The sequence below is a fragment of the Oncorhynchus mykiss genome, chromosome 13, assembly GCF_057628025.1.
Source record: "Oncorhynchus mykiss isolate SJ-2025 chromosome 13, ASM5762802v1, whole genome shotgun sequence".
NCBI lineage: Eukaryota > Metazoa > Chordata > Actinopteri > Salmoniformes > Salmonidae > Oncorhynchus > Oncorhynchus mykiss.
The window spans coordinates 5,523,139-5,550,149 of record NC_143034.1 but is presented as its reverse complement, the minus strand read 5'-3'; the positions used below and the strand labels follow the sequence as shown (position 1 = coordinate 5,550,149).

Below are 27,011 nucleotides of genomic sequence, written 5' to 3'. Positions count from 1 at the left end.
GATATAGGACTCATTTTACTATGGATATAGATATTTTTGTACCTGTTTCCTCCAGCATCTTCACAAGGTCTTTTGCTGTTGTTCTGGGACTGGTTTGCACTTTTCTTACCAACGTATGTTGATCTCTAGGAGAACAAGTCTCCTTCCTGAGCGGTATGACAGCTGTGTGGTCCCATGGTGTTTATACTTGCGTACTATTGTATGTAAAGATGAACATGGTACCTTCAGGCGTTTGGAAATTTCTCCGAAGGATGAACCAGACCTGTGGAGGTCTACAATTATATTTCTGAGGTCTTGGCTGATTTCTTTTGATTTTCACATGATGTCAAGCAAAGAGGTACTGAGTTTGATGGTAGACCTTGAAATACATCCACAGGTACACCTCCAATTGACTCAAATTATGTCAATTAGCCTATCAGAAGCTTCGAACGCCATGTCATAATTTTCTGGCATTTTCCAAGCTGTTTAAAGGCAAAGTCAACATGTATGTAAACTTCTGACCCAATGGAATTGTGATACAGTGAATTATAAGTGAAATAATCTGTCTGTAAACAATTGTTGGAAAAATGACTTGTGCCATGCACAAAGTAGATGTCCTAACTGACTTGCCAAAACTATAGTTTGTTAACAAGCCATTTGTGGAGTGGTTGAAAACCACTTTAATGACTCCAACCTAAGTGTATGTAAACATCCCTTGTGTAGCCTCCACTCTGTACTGGTACCCCCTGTATATAGCCTCCACATTAACTCTGTACTGGTATCTCCTGTATATAGTCTCCACATTGACTCTGTACTGGTATCTCCTGTATATAGCCTCCACATTGACTCTGTACTGGTACCTCCTGTATATAGCCTCCACATTGACTCTGTACCGGTACCTCCTGTATTTAGCCTCCACATTGACTCTGTACTGGTACCCCCTGTGTATAGCCTCCACATTGACTCTGTACTGGTACCTCCTGTATATAGCCTCCACATTGACTCTGTACTGGTACCCCTGTATATAGTCTTCACATTGACTCTGTACTGGTACCCCCTGTATATAGCCTCCACATTGACTCTGTACTGGTACCCCCTGTATATAGCCTCCACATTGACTCTGTACTGGTATCCCCTGTATATAGCCTCCACATTGACTCTGTACTGGTACCCCCTGTATATAGCCTCCACATTGACTCTGTACTGGTACCCCCTGTATATAGCCTCCACATTGACTCTGTACTGGTACCTCCTGTATATAGCCTCCACATTGACTCTATACTGGTACCTCATGTATATAGCCTCCACATTGACTCTGTACTAGTATCCCCTGTATATAGCCTCCACATTGACTCTATACTGGTACCTCCTGTATATAGCCTCCACATTGACTCTATACTGGTACCTCATGTATATAGCCTCCACATTGACTCTATACTGGTACCTCCTGTATATAGCCTCCACATTGACTCTATACTGGTACCTCCTGTATATAGCCTCCACATTGACTCTATACTGGTACCTCCTGTATATAGCCTCCACATTGACTCTATACTGGTACCTCCTGTATATAGCCTCCACATTGACTCTATACTGGTACCTCCTGTATATAGCCTCCACATTGACTCTATACTGGTACCTCCTGTATATAGCCTCCACATTGACTCTGTACTGGTACCTCATGTATATAGCCTCCACATTGACTCTGTACTGGTACCCCCTGTATATAGCCTCCACATTGACTCTGTACTGGTACCTCCTGTATATAGCCTCCACATTGACTCTGTACTGGTACCTCCTGTATATAGCCTCCACATTGACTCTGTACTGGTACCTCCTGTATATAGCCTCCACATTGACTCTGTACTGGTACCCCCTGTATATAGCCTCCACATTGACTCTGTACTGGTACCTCCTGTATATAGCCTCCACATTGACTCTGTACTGGTACCTCCTGTATATAGCCTCCACATTGACTCTGTACTGGTACCCCCTGTATATAACCTCCACATTGACTCTGTACCGGTACCCCCTGTATATAGCCTCCACATTGACTCTGTACTGGTACCTCCTGTATATAGCCTCCACATTGACTCTGTACCGGTACCCGTCCCTCTCCTCGCCCCTACCTGGGCTCGAACCAGGAACACATCGACAACAGCCACACTCGAAGCAGCGTTACCCATTACTCCACAAAAGCCGCAGGCCCTTGCAGAGCAAGGGGAATAACTACTCCAAGTCTCAGAGAGAGTGAAGTTTGAAACGCTATTAGCGTGCGCCCGCTAACTAGCTAGCCTTTGGTCATTAATATGGTCGAATACGGAAACTATCATTTTGAAAACAAAATGTTTATTATTTCAGTGAAATACGGAACCGTTCGGTATTTTATCTAACGGGTGGCATCCCTAAGTCTAAATATTCTTGTTACATTGCACAACCTTCAATGTTATGTCATAATTACGTAAAGTCCTGGCAAATTAGTTCGCAATGAGCCAGGCTGCCCAAACTGTTGCATCTACCCTGACTCTGCGTGCAATGAACGCAAGAGAAGTGACACAATTTCACCTGGTCAATATTGCCTGCTAACCTGGATTGCTTCTAGCTAAATATGCAGGTTTAAAAATATATACTTCTTTGTATTGATTTTAAGAAAGGCATTGGTGTTTATGGTTAGGTACACATTTGAGCAACGATACACACCGCATCGACAGGACATGCTAGATAAACTAGTAATATCATCACCCATAACTAGTGATTATGATTGATTGATTGTTTTTATAAGAAGTTTAATGCTAGCTAGCAACTTCTACTACATTCGTGTAATAGGCAGGATCCTCGTGGAGTGTAATAAGGCAGGTGGTTAGAGCGCTGGACGAGTTAACTGTAAGGTTGCAAGTTTGGATCCCCCGAGCTGACAAGGTGAAATTCTAGCGTTCTACCCCTGGACACGGCAGTTAACCCACCGTTCCTAGGCCGTCATTGAAAATAAGAATGTGTTCTTAACTGACTTGCCTAGTTAAATAAAGATTAAATAAAGGTGTACAATTTTTTACATTTTGTATAAATTGTTTATACAAACTTGAAATCGGCCCAAATTAATCGGTCTACGTCTAATATGAAGTATGTCAGTTTCAATGTTACGGTCTTTGATTCAATTATATTTCTGAAACTCAGGCTGTGTGTGTTTATCTGCGTCATTCCTTGATCATTCCTTGTGGTCCTGTAGCTCAGTTGGTGGAGTATAGTGCTTGTTAAACCAGGGTAGTGGGTTTGATTCCTGGGACCACCCATATGTTAATTGTTTGCAAACATGACTGCAAATCCCTTTAGATAAAAGTGTCTGCTAAATGGCAGATATATCCACTGATTATACCAAACATTTCGAACACCTTCCTAATATGAAGTTGGACCCTCCTCTTTCTCCCTCAGATTAGCCTCAATTCGTCGGGGCATGGACTCTACAAGGTGTCGAAAGCTTTCCACAGGGATGCTGGCCCATGTTGACTCCAATGCTTCCCACACAAGTTGGCTGGATGTCCTTTGGGTGCAGGGGAGGCTCCTCAGAGGAGGAAGGGGACGCTCCTGAGAGGAGGAAGGGGAGCTTCCTCAGAGGAGAAAGGGGAGGCTCCTCAGAGGAGGAAGTGGAGGCTCCTGAGAGGAGGAAGGGGAGGACCCTCCTCAGTGATTTTCATAAAAATAAAAATGATAAAACATGTAAAAAAGTTTAATCCTTTTTAGATATCTTTCCAATACAAAAGTGTAGTGTAGTGTATTGTTTCCAAACTGCGTTACCCACTCCAGACAGCAGACGGCGATGAGCGTCTTTCAGGTGATGATTCTTCCGTGACGTATAATGGACTGGACGGACGCTTCTTCAGGAACAACAACGCGGCTACTCTTTCAACCACCTCGGTAGCTTGCTAGCCAACATAAAAGTGAAAGATTGACGATTTAGACCATCTTAATGTACATTATCTAATCTCGGTGTTTTAAACACAGTTCTGTTGACGTATTAACTGGTTAACTGTAACCTAATTTGCAAACTTGTTAAAGATTGATGCTGAGCCTAGCACTAGGCTATTCGCTAATGCTAACGAGCTAGCTAACATCCCTGACCATGAGTTCATTAAAGTACTCATCCCCTGCTATAGAAGAGGAGGTCTGCTGTTTGCAGAAAGAAGCTCTGGCAATGAACATTGAAGAAGAGGTTACAGTGAAAGAAGAGAAAGAACCTTTTAGAATGAAAAAGGAGGAAGAGGAGACTGTTATAGTGAAGGAAGAGGATGCTGTTATAGTGGAAAAACATTTCCGAATGAAAAAGGAGGAAGAGGAGACTGTTATAGTGAAAGAAGAAGATGCTGTTATAGTGAAAGAACCTTTTAGAATGAAAAAGGAGGAAGAGGAGACTGTTATAGTGAAGGAAGAAGATGCTGTTATAGTGAAAGAACATTTCAGAATGAAAAAGGAGGAAGAGGAGGCTGTTATAGTGATAGAAGAGAATGAACCTTTTAGAGAGGAAGAGGATGCTGTCTCAATAAAGGTGAAGGAGGAAGACGTTTTGGGAGTGAAAGAGGAGGAGACAGAATATCCGATTACCATCAGTGAGTACTGTCTTAAAAACAGGGGCACAAACTATGCAGTTGTTGAACTAATGTGTGGTTTTTAAGGGGCATTCTACTGAAGTTCTACACTTGAATATGTTGTTCAGTACTATATCAATTGTTAAAGGGTCAATCTGCCATTGGTTCATATATTTTAGGGACTTTTCAATTAGATGTATTGCATTCTCCATGTTGTCTATATTAAAGTTCCCCTCATCTAGTATAACAGGCTTTTAAAATTCAATATTGAAGCATATGTTCTACTTAAAATATCAAAGGGAGTTTACTACTCATTTTGATGTTCTCGTTCACACAGGAGAGAGACATGACTATGGTGGATCCTCTGGGGAGCCTCAACAACATCCTGATGCTGACGAGGCAAAGAAGAGTCTCTCCAGATCAGAACACCAGATGGTACAGCTTGGTCTGGTCTAGCATACAGCTTGGTTTGGTCTAGCATACAGCTTGATCTGGTCTAGCATACAGCTTGGTCTGGTCTAGCATACAGCTTGCTCTATCTGGGTCTGGGCTGGGTTTCTGTAAAGCACATAATGACATGTGTCTGTGTCCCCTCTTTATGGTTACTAGGACAATGCTAGCCCTTCCTCCCTCCCGGAGTCCCCGCGTCGTGCCTCTCCCGGTAGCACCTTACTGCTGGGTATGAAGAGGTTGTCTGTGCTGCTGGTGGACTGCAGGAAAAAAATGGGGCTGAGTGGAACTGTGAGAGGAGGAGAAGAGATGAAAGGATCAGATTTGACTCATCAAAGTAAGTGCTGTAGTGTTGGTTGAACAAATACAATAGATCTGCCCACCGGTATCTGTTACCAGGATAACCAGCAGGGTTCTGTTAGTTGACAGGAAGATAGAGTGGATGTTATGAATATCATAACACTGAAAAAGGATTCTGCCAATGAAAAGAGAGGAACCAATAGACCATATAAAACCTTGATGAAAGGTAGCTTTGGAGAGAAAGTTTCAAGATTATACAATGTAAGGTGCTTGTTTTACAAAAACTTTTCCTTAAAACATTATGGATGTTACATTGCCTGTCGCAGTCAACGCCCCTATCTTTAAAAGACTGTAGAACAGGCAAACTAAACTCAAGACTTTGGTCATTAATTAACTAGTACTGAAGAAAAACTGTGATCAGGCTGCCCACTCAAGCAAAAGCTTCAAACTGTTCCCAGTGCCTGCAACCCTGTTCAGGTTATCAATCAACCTACCAGGGTAGTGACAAACAGTAGAGGAATGAAATCATCAACATGGTTTGATCATATCTTTACTAATGCTGCAGAAATGGGGTTTAAAGCAGTGTCCAGATCCATCAGATGTAGTGATCACAATATAGTAGCCATGTCTAGGAAAACCACCGTTCCAAAGGCTGGGACTAATATTGTGTACCGTAATTTCCGGACTATAAGCCGCTACTTTATTCCCAACCTTTGAACCTCGCGGTTTATACAATGACGCGGCTAATTTATGGATTTTTCCCGCTTTCACAAGATTCATGCCGCCAAAAAACTGAGCACCGTCACATAATGTGACGTAAATCGAGCGCGCTCAAACTTCCCATCATTCTGATTACGGTAGTAATTTTTGTCACCCTCATCATGGCAAAGACACGGAGAAATGCATATGATGCAGCTTTCAAGTTGAAGGCGATCGATCTGGCTGTTGGAAAAGGAAATAGAGCTGCTGCACGGGAGCTTGGCCTTAATGAGTCGATGATAAGACGTTGGAAACAGCAGCGTGAGGAACTGACTCAGTGCAAAAAGACAACAAAAGCTTTCAGAGGGAAGAAAAGCAGATGGCCCAAAGTATTTGCAGCCACTCGACATCAGTGTAAATCGTGCATTTAAGGTGGCGCTCCTTGTTCAGTGGGAGGCTTGGATGACAAGTGGGGAGAAATCCTTCACTAAAATGGGCCGCATGCGAAGAGCAACTTATGGTCAAGTCTGCCAGTGGGTCCTGACAGCGTGGAGCATTGTCAAAAAATCCACTATCATCAACGGGTTTCGAAAGGCTGGACTGCTGCGTGTTGAAGGGCAGCATGAGCTCAGCGGGGTATTTGCCTCCGGATGAAAGTGACGAGAGCGACAATGAAAACGATCCAACATCGGATGAAGAAATTCTGAGGCTATTCATCTCCGACACCGAAGGAGATGACTTCAGTGGTTTCAGTGCACAGGAGGAGGAAGATAGTGACCAAGTTAATTTGTTTCAATGTACCGGTAAGCACCTGCGGCTTATAGACATGTGCGGCTTATTTATGTACAAAATACAGATTTTTTAATAATTCAGTGGGTGCGGTTTATATTCAAGTGCGCTTAATAGTCCAGCAATTACGGTATAAGAGGTCATACATTTTTTTGTAGTGATTCCTATGTTGTTGATGTAAATAATATTTGTTGGTCCGTGGTGTGTAATGATGAGCAACCAGACACTGCCCATGACACGTTTGAAACTGCTTATACCAGCTACTAATAAGCAGCACCCATTAACAAAATGACTGTAAAAACTGTTAAATCCACGTGGATTGATGAGGAATTTAAAAATGGTATGATGAAGAGGGAGGCAAAAGAGATGGCATATAGGTCTGGCTGAATAACTGATTGGCAAACCTATTGCAAATTGAGACATCATTTGACTAAACTGAATAAAAAGAAGAAAGTACACAATGAAACAAAGATAAATGACATGAAGAATGATTGTAAAAATCTTTGGAGCATCTTCAATTAAATTTTGCGCAAATAAAATCTACAATGACAAGTCACTGGTGTCTGACAACGTGGATGGAAAATTGAGGATAATAGCGGCCGATATTGCCATTGCTATTTGCCTTGACTTTATTTTAAGCCAACTAGAAAGTGTGTGCCCTCAGGCCTGGAGGGAAGCTAAAGTCATTCCACTACCCAAGAATAGTAAAGCTCCCTTTACTGGCTTAAATAGCTGACCAATCAGCCTGTTACCAACCCTTACAATTTTGGGAAAAAAATATTTGACCAGATACAATGCTGTTTTACATTAAACAAATATAGACTTTTAGCTTATAGGGAAGTTCATTCAACAAGCACAGCACTTGCAAATGACTGTTTGGCTGAGTGAAATTGATGATAAAAATATTGTTGGGGCTGTTTTGTTAGACTTCGGTTCGGCATTTGACATTATCGATCATAGTCTGCTGCTGAAAAAACGTATGGCTTTACACCCCCTGCTATATTGTGGATAAAGAGTTTTCCTTTTAAAATGTAACCTTTATTTAACTAGGCAAGGCAGTTAAGAACAAATTATTTTTTTCAATTATTTTTTTCAATTATTTTTTTCAATTACGACAGAGTTTTTTACCTTGTCAACTCGGGGATTCGATCCAGCAATCTTTCGGTTACTGGCCTAAATCTCCAACCACTAGGCTACCTGCCGCCCCAGAGCTACAAAATCAAGTTTGAATCAGGAATTCCCCAGGGCAGCTGTTTGGCACCTACTTTTTTCAATCTTTACCAACAACATGCCAATGACATTTGAGTAAAGCCAGTGAGTCTATGTATGCGGATGACTCAACATTGTACACGTCAGCTACTACAGCGACTGAAATGACTGCAACACTTAACATAGAGCTGCAGTTAGTTTCAGAATGGGTGGCAAGGAATACATATTTCTGATTACCTTAAGTTACATGGCCTACTACGCTAATTCTGTAGCGGTATTGTTAGAGGGGGGTAAATATGAAGATTTTGTTGGGGCGCCAGGCAGGTATTAACCCTAGTTATTAAAGTTAGTTATTACCTATTATAACATTATTATTATTATTAAATATTATTAAAACTGAAAGGATGAGAGTAGAATAGATAGAGTAGCGCTTCCAGACACATTCTAAACATTATGGAGTCTTAAAGGAGGACTGTAGCATCTAATGATGAAACATTATGGAGTCTTAAAGGAGGACTGTAGCATCTAATTCTGAAACATTATGGAGTCTTAAAGGAGGACTGTAGCATCTAATGATGAAACATTATGGAGTCTTAAAGGAGGACTGTAGCATCTAATTCTGAAACATTATGGAGTCTTAAAGGAGGACTGTAGCATCTAATGATGAAACATTATGGAGTCTTAAAGGAGGACTGTAGCATCTAATGATGAAACATTATGGAGTCTTAAAGGAGGACTGTACCATCTAATGATGAAACATTATGGGGTCTTAAAGGAGGACTGTAGCATCTAATGATGAAACATTATGGAGTCTTAAAGGAGGACTGTACCATCTAATGATGAAACATTATGGGGTCTTAAAGGAGGACTGTAGCATCTAATGATGAAACATTATGGAGTCTTAAAGGAGGACTGTAGCATCTAATGATGAAACATTATGGAGTCTTAAAGGAGGACTGTAGCATCTAATGATGAAACATTATGGAGTCTTAAAGGTGCCCCCTAGTTTCAAGAGTTAATGTGCCATAACCGGTTTTAATGTGTTTGAGCCAATCAGTTGTGTTGTGACAAGGTAGGGGGTTATACAGAAGATAGCCCTATTGGGTTAAAGACGAAGTCCATATTATGTCAAGAACAGCTCAAATATGCAAAGAGAAGCAACTGTCCATCATTACTTTAACCTTTCTGATCTCCCGGATCCGGGATCGTGAATACAGACTCAAGCTCAGTACCATAACGCAACGTTAACTATTCATGAAAATCGCAAATGAAATGAAATAAATATGCTAGCTCTCAAGCTTAGCCTTTTGTTAACAACACTGTCATCTCAGATTTTCAAAATATGCTTCTCAACCATTGCAAAACAAGCATTTGTGTAACAGTATTGATGGCTAACGTAGCATTTAGCGTAGCATTTAGCATTAGCATTCAGCTGGCAACATTTACACAAAAAAACAGAAAAGCATTCAAATAAAATCATTTACCTTTGAAGAACTTCAGATGTTTTCAATGAGGAGACTCTCAGATAGCAAATGTTCAGTTTTTCCTGAAAGATTTTTTGTTTAGGACAAATCACTCCGTTTTCTGCGTCACGTTTAGCTACGAAAAAACCCCTGTATCCAGGATTGTGTAAATCTATCAGCAAGCTCATTAGCATAACACAACGTTAACTATTCATGAAAATGGCTAATGAAATGAATCTATTTGCTCTCAAGCTTAGCCTTTTGTTAACAACACTGTCATCTCAGATTTTCAAAATATGCTTTTGAACCATAGCTAAACAAGCATTTGTGTAAGAGTATTGATAGCCTAGCATTGCATTAAGCCTAGCATTCAGCATGCAACATTTTCCACAAAAAACCACAAAAGCATTCAAATAAAATAATTTACCTTTGAAGAACTTCAGATGTTTCCAATGAGGAGACTCTGTTAGATAGCAAATGTTCCGTTTTTACAAAAAATATTATTTGTGTCGACTAATCACTCCGTTTTGTTCATCACGTTTGGGTAAGAAAGAAAGAAAGAAAGAAAAAAAAAAGAAAAAAAAGTCATTTAAACGCTTTTTTTCCAAATTAACTCCATAATATCGACAGAAACATGGCAAACGATGTTTAGAATCAATCCTCAAGGTGTTTTTCACATATCTATCGACAATAAAATCCATCGTGGCAGTTTACTTTCAATTCTGAAGAAATGGAACGCGCATGGACTTACTGATTACGCACACAGGACACTGAGCGGGACACCAGGTAAATGTAGTTTCTTATGGTCAATCTTCCAATGATATGCCTACAAACACGTCACAATGCTGCAGACACCTCTGGGAATATACAGAAAGCGCAGGCTCATTCCTGGCGCATTCACAGCCATATAAGGAGACATTGGAACACAGCGCCTTCAGAATCCGGAGCATTTCCTGTATGAAACATCATCTTGGTTTCGCCTGTTGCATTAGTTCTGGGGCACGCACAGATAATATCTTTGCAGTTTTGGAGACGTCAGAGTCTTTCCAAGGCTGTCAATTCCATGCATAGTCGAGCATCTTTTCGTGACAAAATATTGCGCTTAAAACGGGCACGTCTTTTTATCCAATAATGACACAGCGCCCCTATAGGTTCAAGAGGTTAAGGACCACCACAATAATGGAAGACCCAGAGTTACTTCTGGTGCATAAGTTCATTAGAGTTACCAGACTTAGAAATTGCAGCCCAAATAAATGCTTCACAAAGTTCAAACAAGAGACACATCTCAACATCATCGGTTCAGAGGAGACTGCGTGAATCAGGCCTTCATGGTCGAATTTCTGCAAGGAAACCAGTACTAAAGGACACCAATAAGAAGAAGAGACTTGCTTGGGCCAAGAAACATGAGCAATGGACATTAGACCGGTGGATATCTGTCCTTGGGTCTGATGAGTCCAAATGTGAGATTTTTGGTTCCGAGCGTCATGTCTTTGTGAGACGAGGAGTAGATGAACAGATTATCTCCGCATGTGTGGTTCCCACCGTGAAGCATGGAGGAGGAGATGTGATGGTGTGTGGGTGCTTTGCTATTGACAATGTCAGTGATTTATTTATTCAAGTCACACTTAACCAGCATGACTACCACAGCATTCTGCAGCGATATGCCATCCCATCTGGTTTGGGCTTAGTCCCACTGTCAATTGTTTTTCAACAGGACAATGACCCAACACACCTCCAGGCTGTGTAAGAGCTATTTGACCAAGATGGAGTGCTGCATCAGATGACCTGGCCTCGACCTCACCCAAATCGAGATGGTTTGGGATTAGTTGGATAGCAGAGTGAAGGAAAAGCAGCCTACAAGTTCTCAGCATATATGGAACTCCTACAAGACTGTTGGAAAAGGATTCCAGGTGAAGCTGGTTGAGAGAAAGCAAGGGTGGCAACTTTTGAAGAGTAAAATATATATTTTGATTTAACACTTGTGGTTACTACATGATTCCATGTGTTTTTTAATCATTTTGATGTCTTTATTATTCTACAATGTAGAAAATAGTAAAAATAAAGAAAAACCCTTGAATGAGTAGGTGAGTCCAACCTTTTGACTGGTACTGTACATTCAATTCCGTAACAGCTCCAGTGGACATTCCTGCAGTCAGCATGCCAATTGCCCGCTCCCTCAGAGACCTGTGGCATTGTTGTGTGACCAAACTGCACATTTTCGAGTAGCCTTTTATTACCCCCAGCACAGGGTGCACCTGTGTAACAATCACTCTGTTCAATCAGCTTCTTGATATGCCACAGCTGTCAGGTGGATGGATTATCTTGGCAAAGAATAAATGTTGACTAACAGGGATGTAAAAAATTCTGCTATCTTTTTTTTTCAGCTCATGAAACATCCAACACTTTACATGTTGCGTTTATATTTTTGTTTATTGTAGTTACTATCAGTTTTAGGAACATTTACCCAAATACTTCACCTTATTTTTTTACTTTACCCAAAATATGACCTCAGCGATAATCAAAATGTTGAAAATCTGTGAACGTCTAAATAAGAAATTGGTCCATTTAAACAGCAATGTGTCAAACCCTTTCAACAACAGGGAGATGTTACTGATGTGCTTTGTATCTTCGATGTAAAAACACATTTTGGACTTCCACACAAAATTACTTCTTTAGTTATTTTATGTTTAAGGAAGTGTGTAGGTCACATTATGTATCATACAGCTATGAATGTTATATATTTAGAACCACCTGTTCAATTTGAATCCAGCGACGTCTGTGTCTTCAGTGTCCTAGAACTGTCTAGGTTTTTGTGTTCTGACTTGTAAAACAGGATGAATAAAATAAGTAATGTAAAAATAACACTGTATTTGGCAGGAGAAAGACCAGACTCAGAGGAACCAGAGCCAGGGACGTCCAAACCAGCAAGACGACACCAGTGCTCCCACTGTGGAAAGAGTTTTAACCATAAAGCACACCTGAAACAACACGAGATAATACACACAGGGGAGAAACCTTACCACTGCTCCCAGTGCGGGAAGAGTTTCGTCCGTTTGGGGGAGCTGAAACAACATGAGAGAATACACACAAGAGAGAAGCCTTACCGCTGCTCCCAGTGTGGAAAGAGTTTCAACCATTCAGGGACGCTGAAACAGCATGAGAGAATACACACAGGAAAGAAGCCTTACCACTGCTCCCAGTGTGGAAAGAGTTTCAACCGGAAAGAGACCCTGAAAGCTCATGAGAGAATACACACAGGAGAGAAGCCTTACCACTGCTCCCATTGCGGGAAGAGTTTCAACCGGAAAACATACCTGAACCAACACGAGAGAATACACACAGGAGAGAAGCCTTACCACTGCTCCCAATGTGGAAGTTGTTTTGTCTGTCCAGGGGATCTGAAACAACATGAGAGAATACACACAGGAGAGAAGCCTTACCACTGCTCCCAGTGTGGAAAGAGTTTCAACCGGAAAGCATGCCTGAACCAACACGAGAGAATACACACAGGAGAGAAGCCTTACCACTGCTCCCACTGTGGAAAGTGTTTTGTCTGTTCAGGGGAGCTAAAAAAACATGAGAGAATACACACAGGAGAGAAGCCTTACCACTGCTCCCAGTGTGGAAAGAGTTTTAACAATTTAGGGAACCTGAAACGACATGAGAGAATACACATAGGAGAGAAGCCTTATCACTGCTCCCAGTGTGGAAAGAGTTTTAACAATTTAGGGTACCTGAAACATCATGAGAGAATACACACAGGTGAGAAGCCTTACCACTGCTCCCAGTGTGGAAAGTGTTTCAACCGGTCAGGGGGGCTGAAACGACACGAGAGAATACACACAGGGGAGAAGCCTTTCCACTCCTCCCAGCGTGCAAAGCTTTTGCCCATTTAGGAAGCCTGAAAGAACACATGAGACTGCACACAGCGGAGAAGGCTTAAAAAAGCTAAGACTGTGGGAAAACATATTACTCATAACAGTCACTTAAACGTCTTTAGAGAATCCACACAGGAGAGAGAAATGACTTCTCTTAGCGTGTATATTGATATTTCACATCACATTGACTTAAAAATCATCAGAGAACACACACAGTGCTCCCGTTGTCTTATATTGTACACTGACAATGTGTTTACCTGTTTTTACCATATTAAATTGTTTCTTCCAATTATTGATAAACATGTACCTGTTAAGAAACTGACTGTTAGAACTGTTAAGGCTCCATGGATTGATCAGGAATTTAAAAACTGTATGGTCATTGGTAAAAATAGAAAAGAGTTGAGGTCCTGGAAAGAGTTTTAACCAGAAAGGACACCTGAACCAACAGGAGAAAATACACACAGGGGAGAAGCCTTAACACTGCTTAACACTGCGATTTGGTTGGGTTGTGTATCGGAGGACGCATGACTTTGACCTTCGTCTTTCCCGAGCCCGTACGGGAGTTGTAGCGATGAGACAAGATTGTAGCTACTAACAATTAGATACCACGATATTGGGGAGAAAAAGGGAGGTCAAATTAAACATTTTAAAAATTAAAACACATGAGACTGCACACAGGGGAGAAGCTTTACCACTGCGCCCAGTGTGCAAAGCGTTTGCCCATTTAGGAAGCCTGAAAGAATACATGAGAAGGCTTACAAAATACTCAGACTGTGGGAAAACATATTACTCATCACAGTCACTTCAACGTCATAAGAGAATCCACACAAAAGAGAAGAATTACTTGTAATATTGATATTTCACATCACATTGACTTAAAATGAATCAGAGAACATACACAGTGCTCCTGTTGTCTTATATTGTTGACTAAGAATGTGTTTACTTGTTTTTACCAGATGAAAGTGAATTGTACAAAGTATACTTAAACATATAGTTGTTTGTTTCTATTAGAAAACATGAATTGAATATGGAGTCTGTCAGTTTGAATACAGAGTAGATCAGATTCCATGTGTTTAAATGGTCCTTTTTTAAACTCTGACTGTGTTTATCTGGGTGTGTCATTCCTCCAGCACTACAGATAATCAAGTGATATTTGGATGTGATGCATTTGTTCCATTGTTGACATTTGCATTGTAGCCCACTGATGATTTAATGAAATGAAAATGTTCAGACTCTGTAATGGAAAATGTTAGTTGTTTGTGTGTCCACATAACTGAGTATGTGACTAACCTTGTGAAACTGTCCTATTATAATCTCCTGTTCTTGGGACTATCATTATGTGTTGCAAACCAATTTACACCTGTGTCCTTGTATGAATAAAGTCCCGCCCAGGAACAGGAAACTATAAAGATATGTGCTCATCACCCAATGCTTCAGGAATTCAGACTGTCTACACTGTTCTGTGTAACTCTGTTATTCTCTCTGAGCTCAGAAATAAAGAATCTTGGTTTGACTTGGACTCCAGCAGATCCTTATTTTATAATATCCACCACAACTCTCCCACAGATTGCTGTTTATCATTGTCTCAATGAAGAGTTCCTCTTTCGACTTTCCTGGGGGCATTTACAAACCTCCCACTGGTTCAATAAACGTTGTTACCCGATTGATGAGATTATCATGGGTGAGAGCAATTATTTTATTTGTCAAATGGCAACCAAGCATCGGTCATCATGTCACCAGAATAAGACCCTCAAAGTGTATTGGAATGGAGCATCAAGCTCATCACATGTAGTTTCACCACCCTGTGAAGTTCATAACTTATTTCATCTGTAGCCTAATAAACTACATGGGTTTCCGAATCGTAGTGGGGGAACCACACAAGATATCATCAAGTGACTCCAAGTTAACAAAGATGTGATGGTTGTTATATAAATATTTGCGCATCAAAGAGTTTCCACTGCCATTTCTCGCTTAAACATTTTTACTGACACAAAAAGACAAACAAATTGTCAAACGAAGTAACAAAATGTCACCATTTATTAAAATATTCAGGCATATCCTGTTTCCATCAGCCCGGTCATTACTTTTGAAATGGTTGGATCAATATCCACCTTCATGATGTGGATGAAGCCTGATTTGGAATGTCTGAGTAGTTCTATATGATGTCATAATACACCCCTCTGATAATCAAGTGATATTTGGAATGTCTGAGTAGTTCTATATGATGTCATAATAGACCCCTCTGATAGTGATACATTTGTTCCATTGTTTCCATGTCAGTTGGTTTCCCACTCTGATGATTTATATCTGACAGAGGGGCTTTAAATGAATAGTATGGTGACATCTTAGTGTGTCTTGAAATAGGATTATTAATCATAAACTCCTACAGCAACAATACACTGCAGCTTTGACATCAAGATGAGAATGGGCTGATGGGTGGTGGTGCTACTCTATAGGTAAGGCTGTTCAATATGAATGTTCAAATAGTCACTTCTAGCCGGCCTCCGCCCAGTATCCTGTCCTGAACTTAGTCACTGTTACTAGCCGTCAACCACCCAGTACTCCACCCTGTATTCTAGTCAAGGCTCATCCTATATAACTACTGCTGTACACACCTTTTATATTCATATACGGTCCATAATGTCTAGACACACCATCATATACATTTTAAACAAATGGTATATATTTATATTCCAGACTCTGACATTCCTCGTTCTACCATTTCTATATTTCTAAATCCTTAAAATAAATTGTAGGGAAAATCAGTAGGTCACACAAATGACTATTTCTAAACAAAGATAATAGACAAGTAGAATGGGACAGGTTTCTTATACTATCTTCACTTACTCAGTGCAGAGACTCCAGGGGTGGTGATGAAGGCTGTAGGAATGAAGATCAGACAGTGAAGAGACTCCAGGGACGGAGATGAAGGCTGTAGGAATGAAGATCAGACAGTGAAGAGACTCCAGGGATGGAGATGAAGGCTGTAGGAATGAAGATCAGACAGTGAAGAGACTCCAGGGACGGTGATGAAGGCTGTAGGAATGAAGATCAGTCAGTGAAGAGACTCTAGGGGCGGTGATGAAGGCTGTAGGAATGAAGATCAGTCAGTGAAGAGACTCTAGGGGCGGTGATGAAGGCTGTAGGAATGAAGATCAGACAGTGAAGAGACTCCAGGGACGGAGATGAAGGCTGTAGGAATGAAGATCAGACAGTGAAGAGACTCCAGGGATGGAGATGAAGGCTGTATGAATGAAGATCAGACAGTGAAGAGACTCCAGGGACGGTGATGAAGGCTGTAGGAATGAAGATCAGACAGTGAAGAGACTCCAGGGATGGTGATGAAGGCTGTAGGAATGAAGATCAGACAGTGAAGAGACTCCAGGGATGGTGATGAAGGCTGTAGGAATGAAGATCAGACAGTGAAGAGACTCCAGGGGCGGTGATGAAGGCTGTAGGAATGAAGATCAGTCAGCAATACTGGTCCTGTGGTCAGGTGGGGGAGTGGTCGATCCAGACAATGATTGTGAGGAAGCATGCGGGGAACAGGCTCCTTTCTACTACCATTCTGGGGTCTGGATGCATGCCAACAAAGACTACAACTGCTTCAAACAATGGGAGAGGCTACCATTGACCACCACACTTTCTTTCATAACCAGGAAGCCCATGTTGAGCCAGCAGTGTTCCCACTATGGAAGAGGGAGCAGGATGCCTTCATCCAGTCTCTCAGAAAACCATGTTGAGCCATCAGTGTTCTCACTATGGAAGAGGGAGCAGGAAGCCGTCATCCAGGGACAAGGACAAAGGTGCAGCACTGGTGTTAGTAGCTGATGACAGAAGTGACAGCCTGGACACACAGCAAAGTTTGACGCGATCAGTGTTGTTGAGCAGAGAATCAACCAGAGAATCAACCAGATTGATTCACAGTCAGTGTTGTTGAGCAGAGAGTGCTTTGTTGAAGCACTTTTGGCAGTGATTATAGCCTCAAGCCGCCTTGGGTATAACACTACAATCTTGGCACCCCTGTATTTGTGGTGTTTTCTCCCATTCTTCTCTGCAGATCCTCTCAAGATCTGTCAGGTTGGATGGAGAGCGTCAATGCGCAGCTATTTTCAGGATTTCTTCAGAGTTGTTTGATCAGATTCAAATCCGGGCTCTGGCTGGGCCTCTCAAGGACATTCAGAGACTTGTCCCAAAGCCACTTCTATGTTGTCTTTGCTGTGTGCTTAGGGTCGTTGTCCTGTGGAAAGGTGAACCTTTGCCCCAGTCTGAGGTCCTGAGTGCTCTTGAGCAGGTTTTCATCAATTATCTCTCTGTACTTTGCTCCGTACATCTTTCCCTCGATCCTGACTAGTCTCCCAGTCCCTGCCACTGAAAAATATCCCCAATAACACCATGATATTGCCATCACCACGATTCACCGTAGGGATGGTACCACCACCATGCTTCACCGTAGGGATGGTACCACCACCACGATTCACCGTAGGGATGGTGCCACCACCACGATTCACCGTAGGGATGGTACCACCACCACGATTCACCGTAGGGATGGTACCACCACCACGATTCACCGTAGGGATGGTGCCAGGTTTCCTCCAGACCTGAGGCTTGGCATTCAGGCCAAAGTGTTTAATCTTGGTTTCATCAGATCAGAGAATCTTGTTTCTCATGGTCTGAGAGTCCTTTAGGTGCCTTTTGGCAAACTCCAAACAGACTTTCTGTCTGGCCACTCTACCAAAAAGGCCAAATTGGTGGAGTGCTGCAGAGATGGTTGTCCTTCTGGAAGGTTCTCCCATCTCCACAGAGGAACTCTTGAGCTCTGTCAGAGTGACCATCGGGTTCTCAGTAACGTCCCTGACCAAGGCCTTTCTCCCCTAATTGTTCAGTTTGGCTGGGCGGCCAGCACTAGGAAGTCTTGGTGGTTCCAAACTTCCAAACTTTCCATTTAAGAATGATGGCGGCCACTGTGTTCTTTAGGACCTTCAATGCTGCAGAAATGCGTTGGTCCACTTCCCCAGATCGGTGACACAATCCTGTCTCTAAAGGATTATATCACAACAAATAAAGGCTACTTAAAGTTCATGAGACACGCATCTCCTCGTACACTTGTCTCATGTTTACAAAATAGAATTGTGCTTTTGGTCATTAAGCCTCATTAAATCAAACTGTATAAAGCTGTATGTATTTTATTTCAACACCTGCTCCTGATATGTACCTCTGTACTGGTACCCCCTGTATATAGCCTCCACATTGACTCTGTACTGGTACCCCCTGTATATAACCTCCACATTGACTCTGTACTGGTACCTCCTGTATATAGCCCCCACATTGACTCTGTACTGGTACCTCCTCTATATAGCCTCCACATTGACTCTGTACTGGTACCCCCTGTATATAGCCTCCACATTGTCTCTGTACTGGTACCTCCTGTATATAGCCTCCACATTGAGCTGTACTGGTACCCCCTGTATATAGCCTCCACATTGTCTCTGTACTGGTACCCCCTGTATATAGCCTCCACATTGACTCGGTACTGGTACCCCCTGAAAATAGCCTCCACATTGACTCTGTACTGGTACCTCCTGTATATAGCCTCCACATTGACTCTGTACTGGTACCTCCTGTATATAGCCTCCACATTGACTCTGTACTGGTACCCCTGTATATAGCCTCCACATTGACTCTGTACTGGTACCTCCTGTATATAGCCTCCACATTGACTCTGTACAGGTACCCCCTGAAAATAGCCTCCACATTGACTCTGTACTGGTACCTCCTGTATATAGCCTCCACATTGACTCTGTACTGGTACCTCCTGTATATAGCCTCCACATTGACTCTGTACTGGTACCTCCTGTATATAGCCTCCACATTGACTCTGTACTGGTACCTCCTGTATATAGCCTCCACATTGACTCTGTACTGGTACCCCCTGTATATAGCCTCCACATTGACTCTGTACTGGTACCCCCTGTATATAGCCTCCACATTGACTCTGTACTGGTACCTCCTGTATATAGCCTCCACATTGACTCTGTACTGGTACCCCCTGTATATAGCCTCCACATTGACTCTGTACTGGTACCCCCTGTATATAGCCTCCACATTGACTCTGTACTGGTACCTCCTGTATACAGCCTCCACATTGACTCTGTACTGGTACCTCCTGTATATAGCCTCCACATTGACTCTGTACTGGTACCCCCTGTATATAGCCTCCACATTGACTCTGTACTGGTACCCCCTGTATATAGCCTCCACATTGACTCTGTACTGGTACCCCCTGTATATAGTCTCCACATTGACTCTGTACTGGTACCTCCTGTATATAACCTCCACATTGACTCTGTACTGGTACCTCCTGTATATAGCCTCCACATTGACTCTGTACTGGTACCCCCTGTATATAGTCTCCACATTGACTCTGTACTGGTACCACCTGTATATAGCCTCCACATTGACTCTGTACTGGTACCTCCTGTATACAGCCTCCACATTGTCTCTGTACTGGTACCTCCTGTATATAGCCTCCACATTGACTCTGTACTGGTACCCCCTGTATATAGCCTCCACATTGACTCTGTACTGGTACCCCCTGTATATAGCCTCCACATTGACTCTGTACTGGTACCCCCTGTATATAGCCTCCACATTGACTCTGTACTGGTACCCCCTGAATATAGCCTCCACATTGACTCTGTACTGGTACCTCCTGTATATAGCCTCCACATTGACTCTGTACTGGTACCCCCTGTATATAGCCTCCACATTGACTCTGTACTGGTACCCCCTGTATATAGCCTCCACATTGACTCTATACTGGTACCCCCTGTATATAGCCTCCACATTGACTCTGTACTGGTACCCCCTGTATATAGTCTCCACATTGACTCTGTACTGGTACCTCCTGTATTTTGCCTCGTTATTGTTTTTTATTGTGTTACTTTTTTGAACTTTTTATTTTGGGAATATTTTCTCAACCCTTATTTTTCTTATCTACGTTGTTGGTTAAGGGCTTGTCAGTAAGCATTTCACGTTACGATCTACACCTGTTGTATTCAGCGCATGTGACAAATAATATTTGATTGTAACTAAATATGAAGTATGTCAGTTTCAATGTTACGGTCTTTGATACAATTATATTTCTGAAACTCAGGCTGTGTGTTTATCTGCGTCATTCCTTGATCATTCCTTGTGGTCCTGTAGCTCAGTTGGTGGAGTATAGTGCTTGTTAAACCAGGGTAGTGGGTTTGATTCCTGGGACCACCCATATGTAATGTGTTTGCACACATGACTGCAAATCCCTTTGGATAAAAGTGTCTGCTAATTTGCAGATGTATCCACTGATTATACCAAACATCTGGAACACCTTCCTAATATGGAGTTGGACCCTCCCCTTTTCCCCTCAGAACAGCCTCAATTCGTCGGGGCATGGACTCTACAAGGTGTCGAAAGCATTCCACAGGGATGCTGGCCCATGTTGACTCCAATGCTTCCCACAATTGTGTCAAGTTGGCTGGGTGTCCTTTGGGTGCAGTGGGGTCTCCTCAGAGGAGGAAGGGGAGGACCATATATTAAAATATTTAAAAGTGGTCCTTTTTAGATAAAACTATACTAAATATAATCACGTCACCAAATAATTTATTAAAACATACTATTTTGCATCCTCCTCTGGGTACATTGACTTCAATACAAAACCTTGGAGGATTATGGTTCTCAAGGCTTCCATAGACTTACACTGTTATTATGACAACTTCCGGAGGACATCCTCCAACCCATCAGAGCTCTTGCAGCATGAACTACCAATGAACAACCAATGAAAGGATCAGAGAATGAATCTAGTACTGAAAGCATAAGCTACAGCTAGCTACCACTGCAGTGCATAACATGTGGTGAGTAGTTGACTAAAAGAGATAAAAATACAATAGTTGAACAGTTTTGAACAAATTATTTTATTCCAAAATGAAGGAGAAGCGAGAGAGAGATATTTCGTCATTTATTTTCCAATTTCAGTTTCACTTACTTAGCTAGCAAATGCAGCTATCTAGTTTAGTCTACTCAAACACTTGGCTCAAACAGAGGGATGCTATGTTAGCTACCTGGCTATGACTATCCAACACAACACTGGAACTCTTCCAAGTCAAGGCTAGCTTTTGGTTTTACTAATTTATTGCCACTGGGACCCGCCAAGGTAAGTGCTAAACTGCTTACTGACTGTACACTGTAACGTTACTGCATGATTGTAGCAGGTTTACTAACGAGTTAGTTCTATTAGCTCTGTTGACTATGATGTTATTTTAGCTAATATGGTGACAACAATGTAAGCTGTGTGTAGCAGATATGAAATGGTTTGGCTTGGAAAGGTTTTTTCTCCTGGTGACATACAGCTGATGTGTTGTGCATTGAAGTACAGAAACAAAGGGAGAAGGTGATAAGAGGAGAGCACATAGATGCAAGAAGGAATACAACGTGTCTGTAATGAAAGTGAACTGTGTTTATGCATGATCAGGGGTGTATTCATTCCACCGATTCTGTTGACAAACGTTTAAATGGAACAAAACGGGGATAAACATACCTGAATTTGTCCAGTGATATCTCTATTTCAGCTAGATGCAGGCGAGAGTGTGCAAGGCAGTATTGAATGTGTCACTGTCTGTCTATGTGTCACTGTCTGTCATCGCTAAATTTTCTCTCGACCTGTGTGAACCTACATTCTAAACTTTCATTCATAGGCTAGGTTGCTACCTCATGATGGGTATAGGGACAATTAGAGTATCATGTAGTAGCCTAAACCTATTGCTGTTACATTGAACAGGGTGAGTGAAATATGAATGACAGTCATCCAATATGCTGTAATAGAATTAAGGCCATGCTCATGAAAAAACAAATCGTCCTGCCTCATCTTAAACGGCACTAACCTCCACTGTTTGGGTGGTGGACCACTCTTGGTACACATGGGAAACTGTTGAGCTGAAAAACCCAGCAGCGTTGCAGTTCTTGACACAATCCGGCACGCCTGGCACCTACTACCATACCCCGTGCAAAGTAACTTAAATATTTTGTCTTCCCCATTCACTCACTAAATGGCACACATGCACAATCCATGTCTCATGTCCCAAGGCTTAAAAATGCTTATTTAACCTGTCTCCCCCCTTCATCTACACTGATTGAAGTGGATTTAACTAGTGACATCAGTAAGGGATCGTAGCTTTAGCCTGGATTCATCTAGTCTTTCTAAGTCATGGAAGGAGCAGGTGTTCTTAATGTTTTGTCTACCCAGTGTAAAGCACTACAGATAATCAAGTGATATTTGCATGTGATGCATTTGTTCTGTTGTTTACAGGAGGATTTGTATCTTATAGAGCGTGGCTTTAAGGGAATAGTGTGGTCACATGTAGATAAAAAAGAATGTGAAAAATTAACAGAGAAAATGTATATCAACACACTACCTATTCATATAAGTATTTATTAATCATCTACATATTCATATTGAGCTTCTACGTCTGTGTACAGGAACGTATTATTTGGAAGAGAAAATGCATCAGCTTATTGTTAAATAATTATGACGTTCTTTCCAATACAAAAAGTGTAGTAACTATTGTTTCCAAACTGCGTTACCCACTCCAGCCAGCAGATGGCGACGAGCGTCTTTCAGTTGACTCTTCTTTCGTGACGTATAATGGACTGGACGGGACGCTTCTTCAGGAACAACAAGGCGCCAACTCTTTCAACCACGTCGGTAGCTTGCTAGCCAACATAAAACTGAAAGATTGACGTTTTAGACCATGTTAATGTACATGATCTAATCTCAGTGTTTTAAACGAGTTTCGGTTGACGTATCAACTGGTTCAATTTGCAAACGTGTTAAAGATTGATACTGAGCCTAGCACTAGGCTAGACGCTAATGCTAGCTAGCTAGCTAACATCCCTGACCATGAGCTCACTAAAATACTCCTCCCTTGCTAATGAAGAGGGGGTCTGCTGTTTGCAGAAAGAATCATTCAGAATGAAAAAGGAGGAAGAGGAGGCTGTTATAGTGAAAGAAGAGAAAGAACCGTTTAGAGAGGAAGATGATGCTATCTCAAAGGTGAAGAAGGAAGACGTTTTGGCAGTGAAAGAGGAAGAGACAGAATATCAGATTAACACCAGTGAGTACGCTCTTTAACAGGGACACAAACTATGCCGTTGTTGAACTAATGTGTGGTTTTAAAGTGGCATTCTACTGAAGTTCTACACTTGAATATGTTGTTCAGTACTGTAGGAATTGTTAAAGGGTCAATCTGCCATTGGTTCATATATTTTAGGGACTTTTCAATTAGATGTATTGAATTTTCCATGTGGTCTACATTAAAGTTCCCCTCATCTAATATAACAGGCTGTTAAAATTCTATATTGGTGCATATTTTCTACTTAAAATAACAAAGGGATGCAAAAGCCACCCATTTTGTGGAACGACCCTTTTACATTTGCGTCACAAACACTATTTTAGGAAATCATGATGAAAGTGGCCATTTTAGACATATGCATGCCTCTTGTAAGACTCTATGATTGCAATAGATGGTCATAAGTTTACCATCTGTTTTATGTTCTCATTCACACAGGAGAGACACATGACTATCGTGGATCCTCTGGGGAGCCTCAACAACATCCTAATGCTGACGAGGCAGAGAAGAGTCTCTCCAGATCAGAATACCAGATGGTACAGCTTGATCTGGTCTAGCATACAGCTTTCTCTTTCGGGCTCTGGGCTGGGTTTCTGTAAAGCACTTCATGACAACAGTGACATCAGCATCCATAATGATATGTGTCTGTGTCCCCTCTTTATGGTTACCAGGACAACACTAGCCCTTCCTCCCTCCCAGAGTTCCCGTGTCGTGCCTCTCCCGGTAGCACCTTACTGCTGGGTATGAAGAGGTTGTCTGTGCTGCTGGTGGACTGCAGGAAAACAATGGGGCTGAGTGGAACTGTGGGAGGAGGAGAAGAGAGGAACGGATCAGATTTGACTCAAAGTAAGTGCTGTAGTTCAGTTTGAACAAATAAATAGATCTGTCCACTGGTATCTGTTACCAGGACAACCAGCAGAGTTCTGTTAGTTGACAGGAAGCTAGACTGGTGTATATGGGTGTTATGAATATCATAACACTGAATAAGGATACTGCCAATGAAAAGAGAGAAACCAATAGACCATATAAAACCTTGATGAAAGTTAGCTTTAGAGGGAAAGTTTCAAGATGATCTGATGTAAGGTGCTTGTTTTACAAAAACTTTCCTTAAAACATTATGGATGTTACATTGCCTGTCCCAGTCAACCCCCCTATCTTTACTAGACTGTAGAACAGGCAAACTAAACTCAAGACACTGTTAATTAATTAACTAAAACTGGAGGAAAGCTGTGATCAGGCTGCCTACTCAAGAGAAAGCTTTGAACTGAAACCAGTGCCTGCAACCTTGTTCAGGTTATCAATCAACCTACCAGGGTACTTACAAACAGTACAGAAATTGAATCAACATATTTTGATCATATCTTTACTATTGCTGCAGAAATTTGTTTGAAAGCAGTATTCAAATTCATCGGATGTTGTGATCACAATATAGTAGTCATATCTAGGAAAACCAAAGTTCCAAAAGGCTGGGCCTAATGTTCTTTATAAGAGATCATACAATTGTTTGTGGTGATTCCTATGTTGTTGATGTTGTTGGGTTCTTTTTTTTCACAGTAAATAACTCACGAACACTAGAGAAGCTTTAACCAAGTTTAATTTTTCCCAAAGGTTCTGTACATCTGTAATTCAGACAACCCAACATTTGTTCCATCCAGATATACAGTGGGAGGAACAAGTATTTGAAACACTGCCGATTTTGCAGGTTTTCCGAAGTGTAAAAAATGACAGACCTCTACATGCTTTGTAAGTAGGAAAACCTGCAAAATCGGCAGTGTATCAAATACTTGTCCTCCGCACTGTGTATATCCCACTTAAGATACTCCTCCTTCTCTCCAATCCTTACATCTTATGGTTCCACAGGAAGAGAGTAAAGAGGGTAACAGGATACCAGACCTTTATTTCCCTGATGAGAATCTGTCCTGACCTCAAACTCTCCTTCATCTAATCCACAGATATTCATCTGTCTCCCCTGTTTCACACTTTGCTCTCCTCTCGTCCACCCAACACATTCCGAAGCCATCTGTCTTTCTTCAGAGAACCATTAACTTCTGACATACAGTGGGGCAAAAACGTATTTAGTCAGCCACCAATTGTGCAAGTTCTCCCACTTAAAAAGATGAGAGAGGCCTGTAATTTTCATCTTAGGTACACTTCAACTATGACAGACAAAATGAGAAAAAAATCCAGAAAATCACATTGTAGGATTTTTAATGAATTTATTTGCAAATTATGGTGGAAAATAAGTATTTGGTCACCTACAAACAAGCAAGATTTCTGGCTCTCACAGACCTGTAACTTCTTTAAGAGGCTCCTCTGTCCTCCACTCATTACCTGTATTAATGGCACCTGTTTGAACTTGTTATCAGTATAAAAGACACCTGTCCACAACCTCAAACAGTCACACTCCAAACTCCACTATGGCCAAGACCAAAAGTTGTCGAAGGACACCAGAAACAAAATTGTAGACCTGCACCAGGCTGGGAAGACTGAATCTGCAATAGGTAAGCAGCTTGGTTTGAAGAAATCAACAGTGGGAGCAATTATTAGGAAATGGAAGACATACAAGACCACTGATAATCTCCCTCGATCTGGGGCTCCACGCAAGATCTCGCCCCGTGGGGTCAAAATGATCGCAAGAACGGTGAGCAAAAATCCCAGAACCACACGGGGGGACCTAGTGAATGACCTGCAGAGAGGTGGGACCACAGTAACAAAGCCTACCATCAGTAACACACTACACCGCCAGGGACTTAAATCCTGCAGTGCCAGACGTGTCCCCCTGCTTAAGCCAGTACATGTCCAGGCCCGTCTGAAGTTTGCTAGAGAGCATTTGGATGATCCAAAAGAAGATTGGGAGAATGTCATATGGTCAGATGAAACCAAAATAGAACATTTGGTAAAAACTCAACTCGTCATGTTTGGAGGACAATGAATGCTGAGTTGCATCCAAATAATTATCCCCAGCACAAGGTGCACCTGTGTAATAATCAAGCTGTTCAATCAGCTTCTTGATATGCCACACCTGTCAGGTGGATGGATTATCTTGGCAAAGAATAAATGTTGACTAACAGTGATGCTCATGAAACATCCAACACTTTACATGTTGCGTTTATATTTTGGTTTGTTGTTGTTACTATCAGTTTTAGGAACATTTACCCAAAATATGACATCAGCGATAATCAAAATGTTGAATATCTGTGAACGTCTAAATAAGAAATTGGTCCATTTAAACAGCATGTGTCGAACCCTTTCAACAACGGGGAGATGTTACTGATGTGCTTTGTGTCTGTGACGTAAAAACAAGTTTTGGACTTCCACACAAAATTACTTCTTTAGTTATTTTATGTTTAAGGAAGTGTGTAGGTCACATTCTGTATCATACAGCTATGAAAGTTATATATTTAGAACCACCTGCTCGATTGGAATCCAGCAACGTCTGTGTCTTTAGTGTCAGAGAACTGTTTAGTTTTTTGTGTTCTGACTTGTAAAACAGAAAGAATA

General features: G+C 41.6%; 2 protein-coding genes across 4 annotated transcripts in view; both read left to right on the top strand.

Annotated features, from left to right (window-relative positions):
- The first annotated feature begins 3,834 nt into the window (after nucleotides 1-3,834).
- LOC110518113 (uncharacterized) lies at nucleotides 3,835-14,855 on the top strand. Its single transcript, XM_090194968.1, has 4 exons — nucleotides 3,835-4,580; nucleotides 4,897-4,994; nucleotides 5,169-5,346; nucleotides 12,347-14,855. Exons 1-4 carry the CDS (start codon nucleotides 4,097-4,099, stop codon nucleotides 13,363-13,365), a joined length of 1,779 nt encoding a protein of 592 aa, XP_090051094.1. The 5' UTR covers nucleotides 3,835-4,096; the 3' UTR covers nucleotides 13,366-14,855.
- Nucleotides 14,856-23,028: 8,173 nt separating this feature from the next.
- Nucleotides 23,029-27,011, top strand: part of LOC110511216 (uncharacterized) — a 101,349-nt gene continuing 97,366 nt past the window's right edge. For 2 of the 3 annotated variants that reach the window (XM_090194881.1, XM_090194880.1), the window contains exons 1-3: nucleotides 23,051-23,495; nucleotides 23,949-24,046; nucleotides 24,182-24,356. In XM_090194881.1, the coding sequence (XP_090051007.1) occupies nucleotides 23,282-23,495; nucleotides 23,949-24,046; nucleotides 24,182-24,356 (487 nt within the window). In that variant the 5' untranslated portion in view covers nucleotides 23,051-23,281. Of the gene's footprint in view, nucleotides 23,496-23,948; nucleotides 24,047-24,181; nucleotides 24,357-27,011 lie in introns of all 3 variants that reach the window. The other variant, XM_090194877.1, reaches the window with a different exon arrangement.

What these genes read in the sequence shown, in the direction of transcription:
- LOC110518113 (XM_090194968.1), top strand. Translation starts at nt 4,097, where the DNA reads ATGAGTTCATTAAAGTACTCATCCCCTGCTATAGAAGAGGAGGTCTGC. An exon ending in AGAATATCCGATTACCATCA is followed by an intron (nt 4,581 to 4,896) that starts GTGAGTACTGTC and finishes TCGTTCACACAG; the next exon opens with GAGAGAGACATGACTATGGT. An exon ending in CCAGATCAGAACACCAGATG is followed by an intron (nt 4,995 to 5,168) that starts GTACAGCTTGGT and finishes TATGGTTACTAG; the next exon opens with GACAATGCTAGCCCTTCCTC.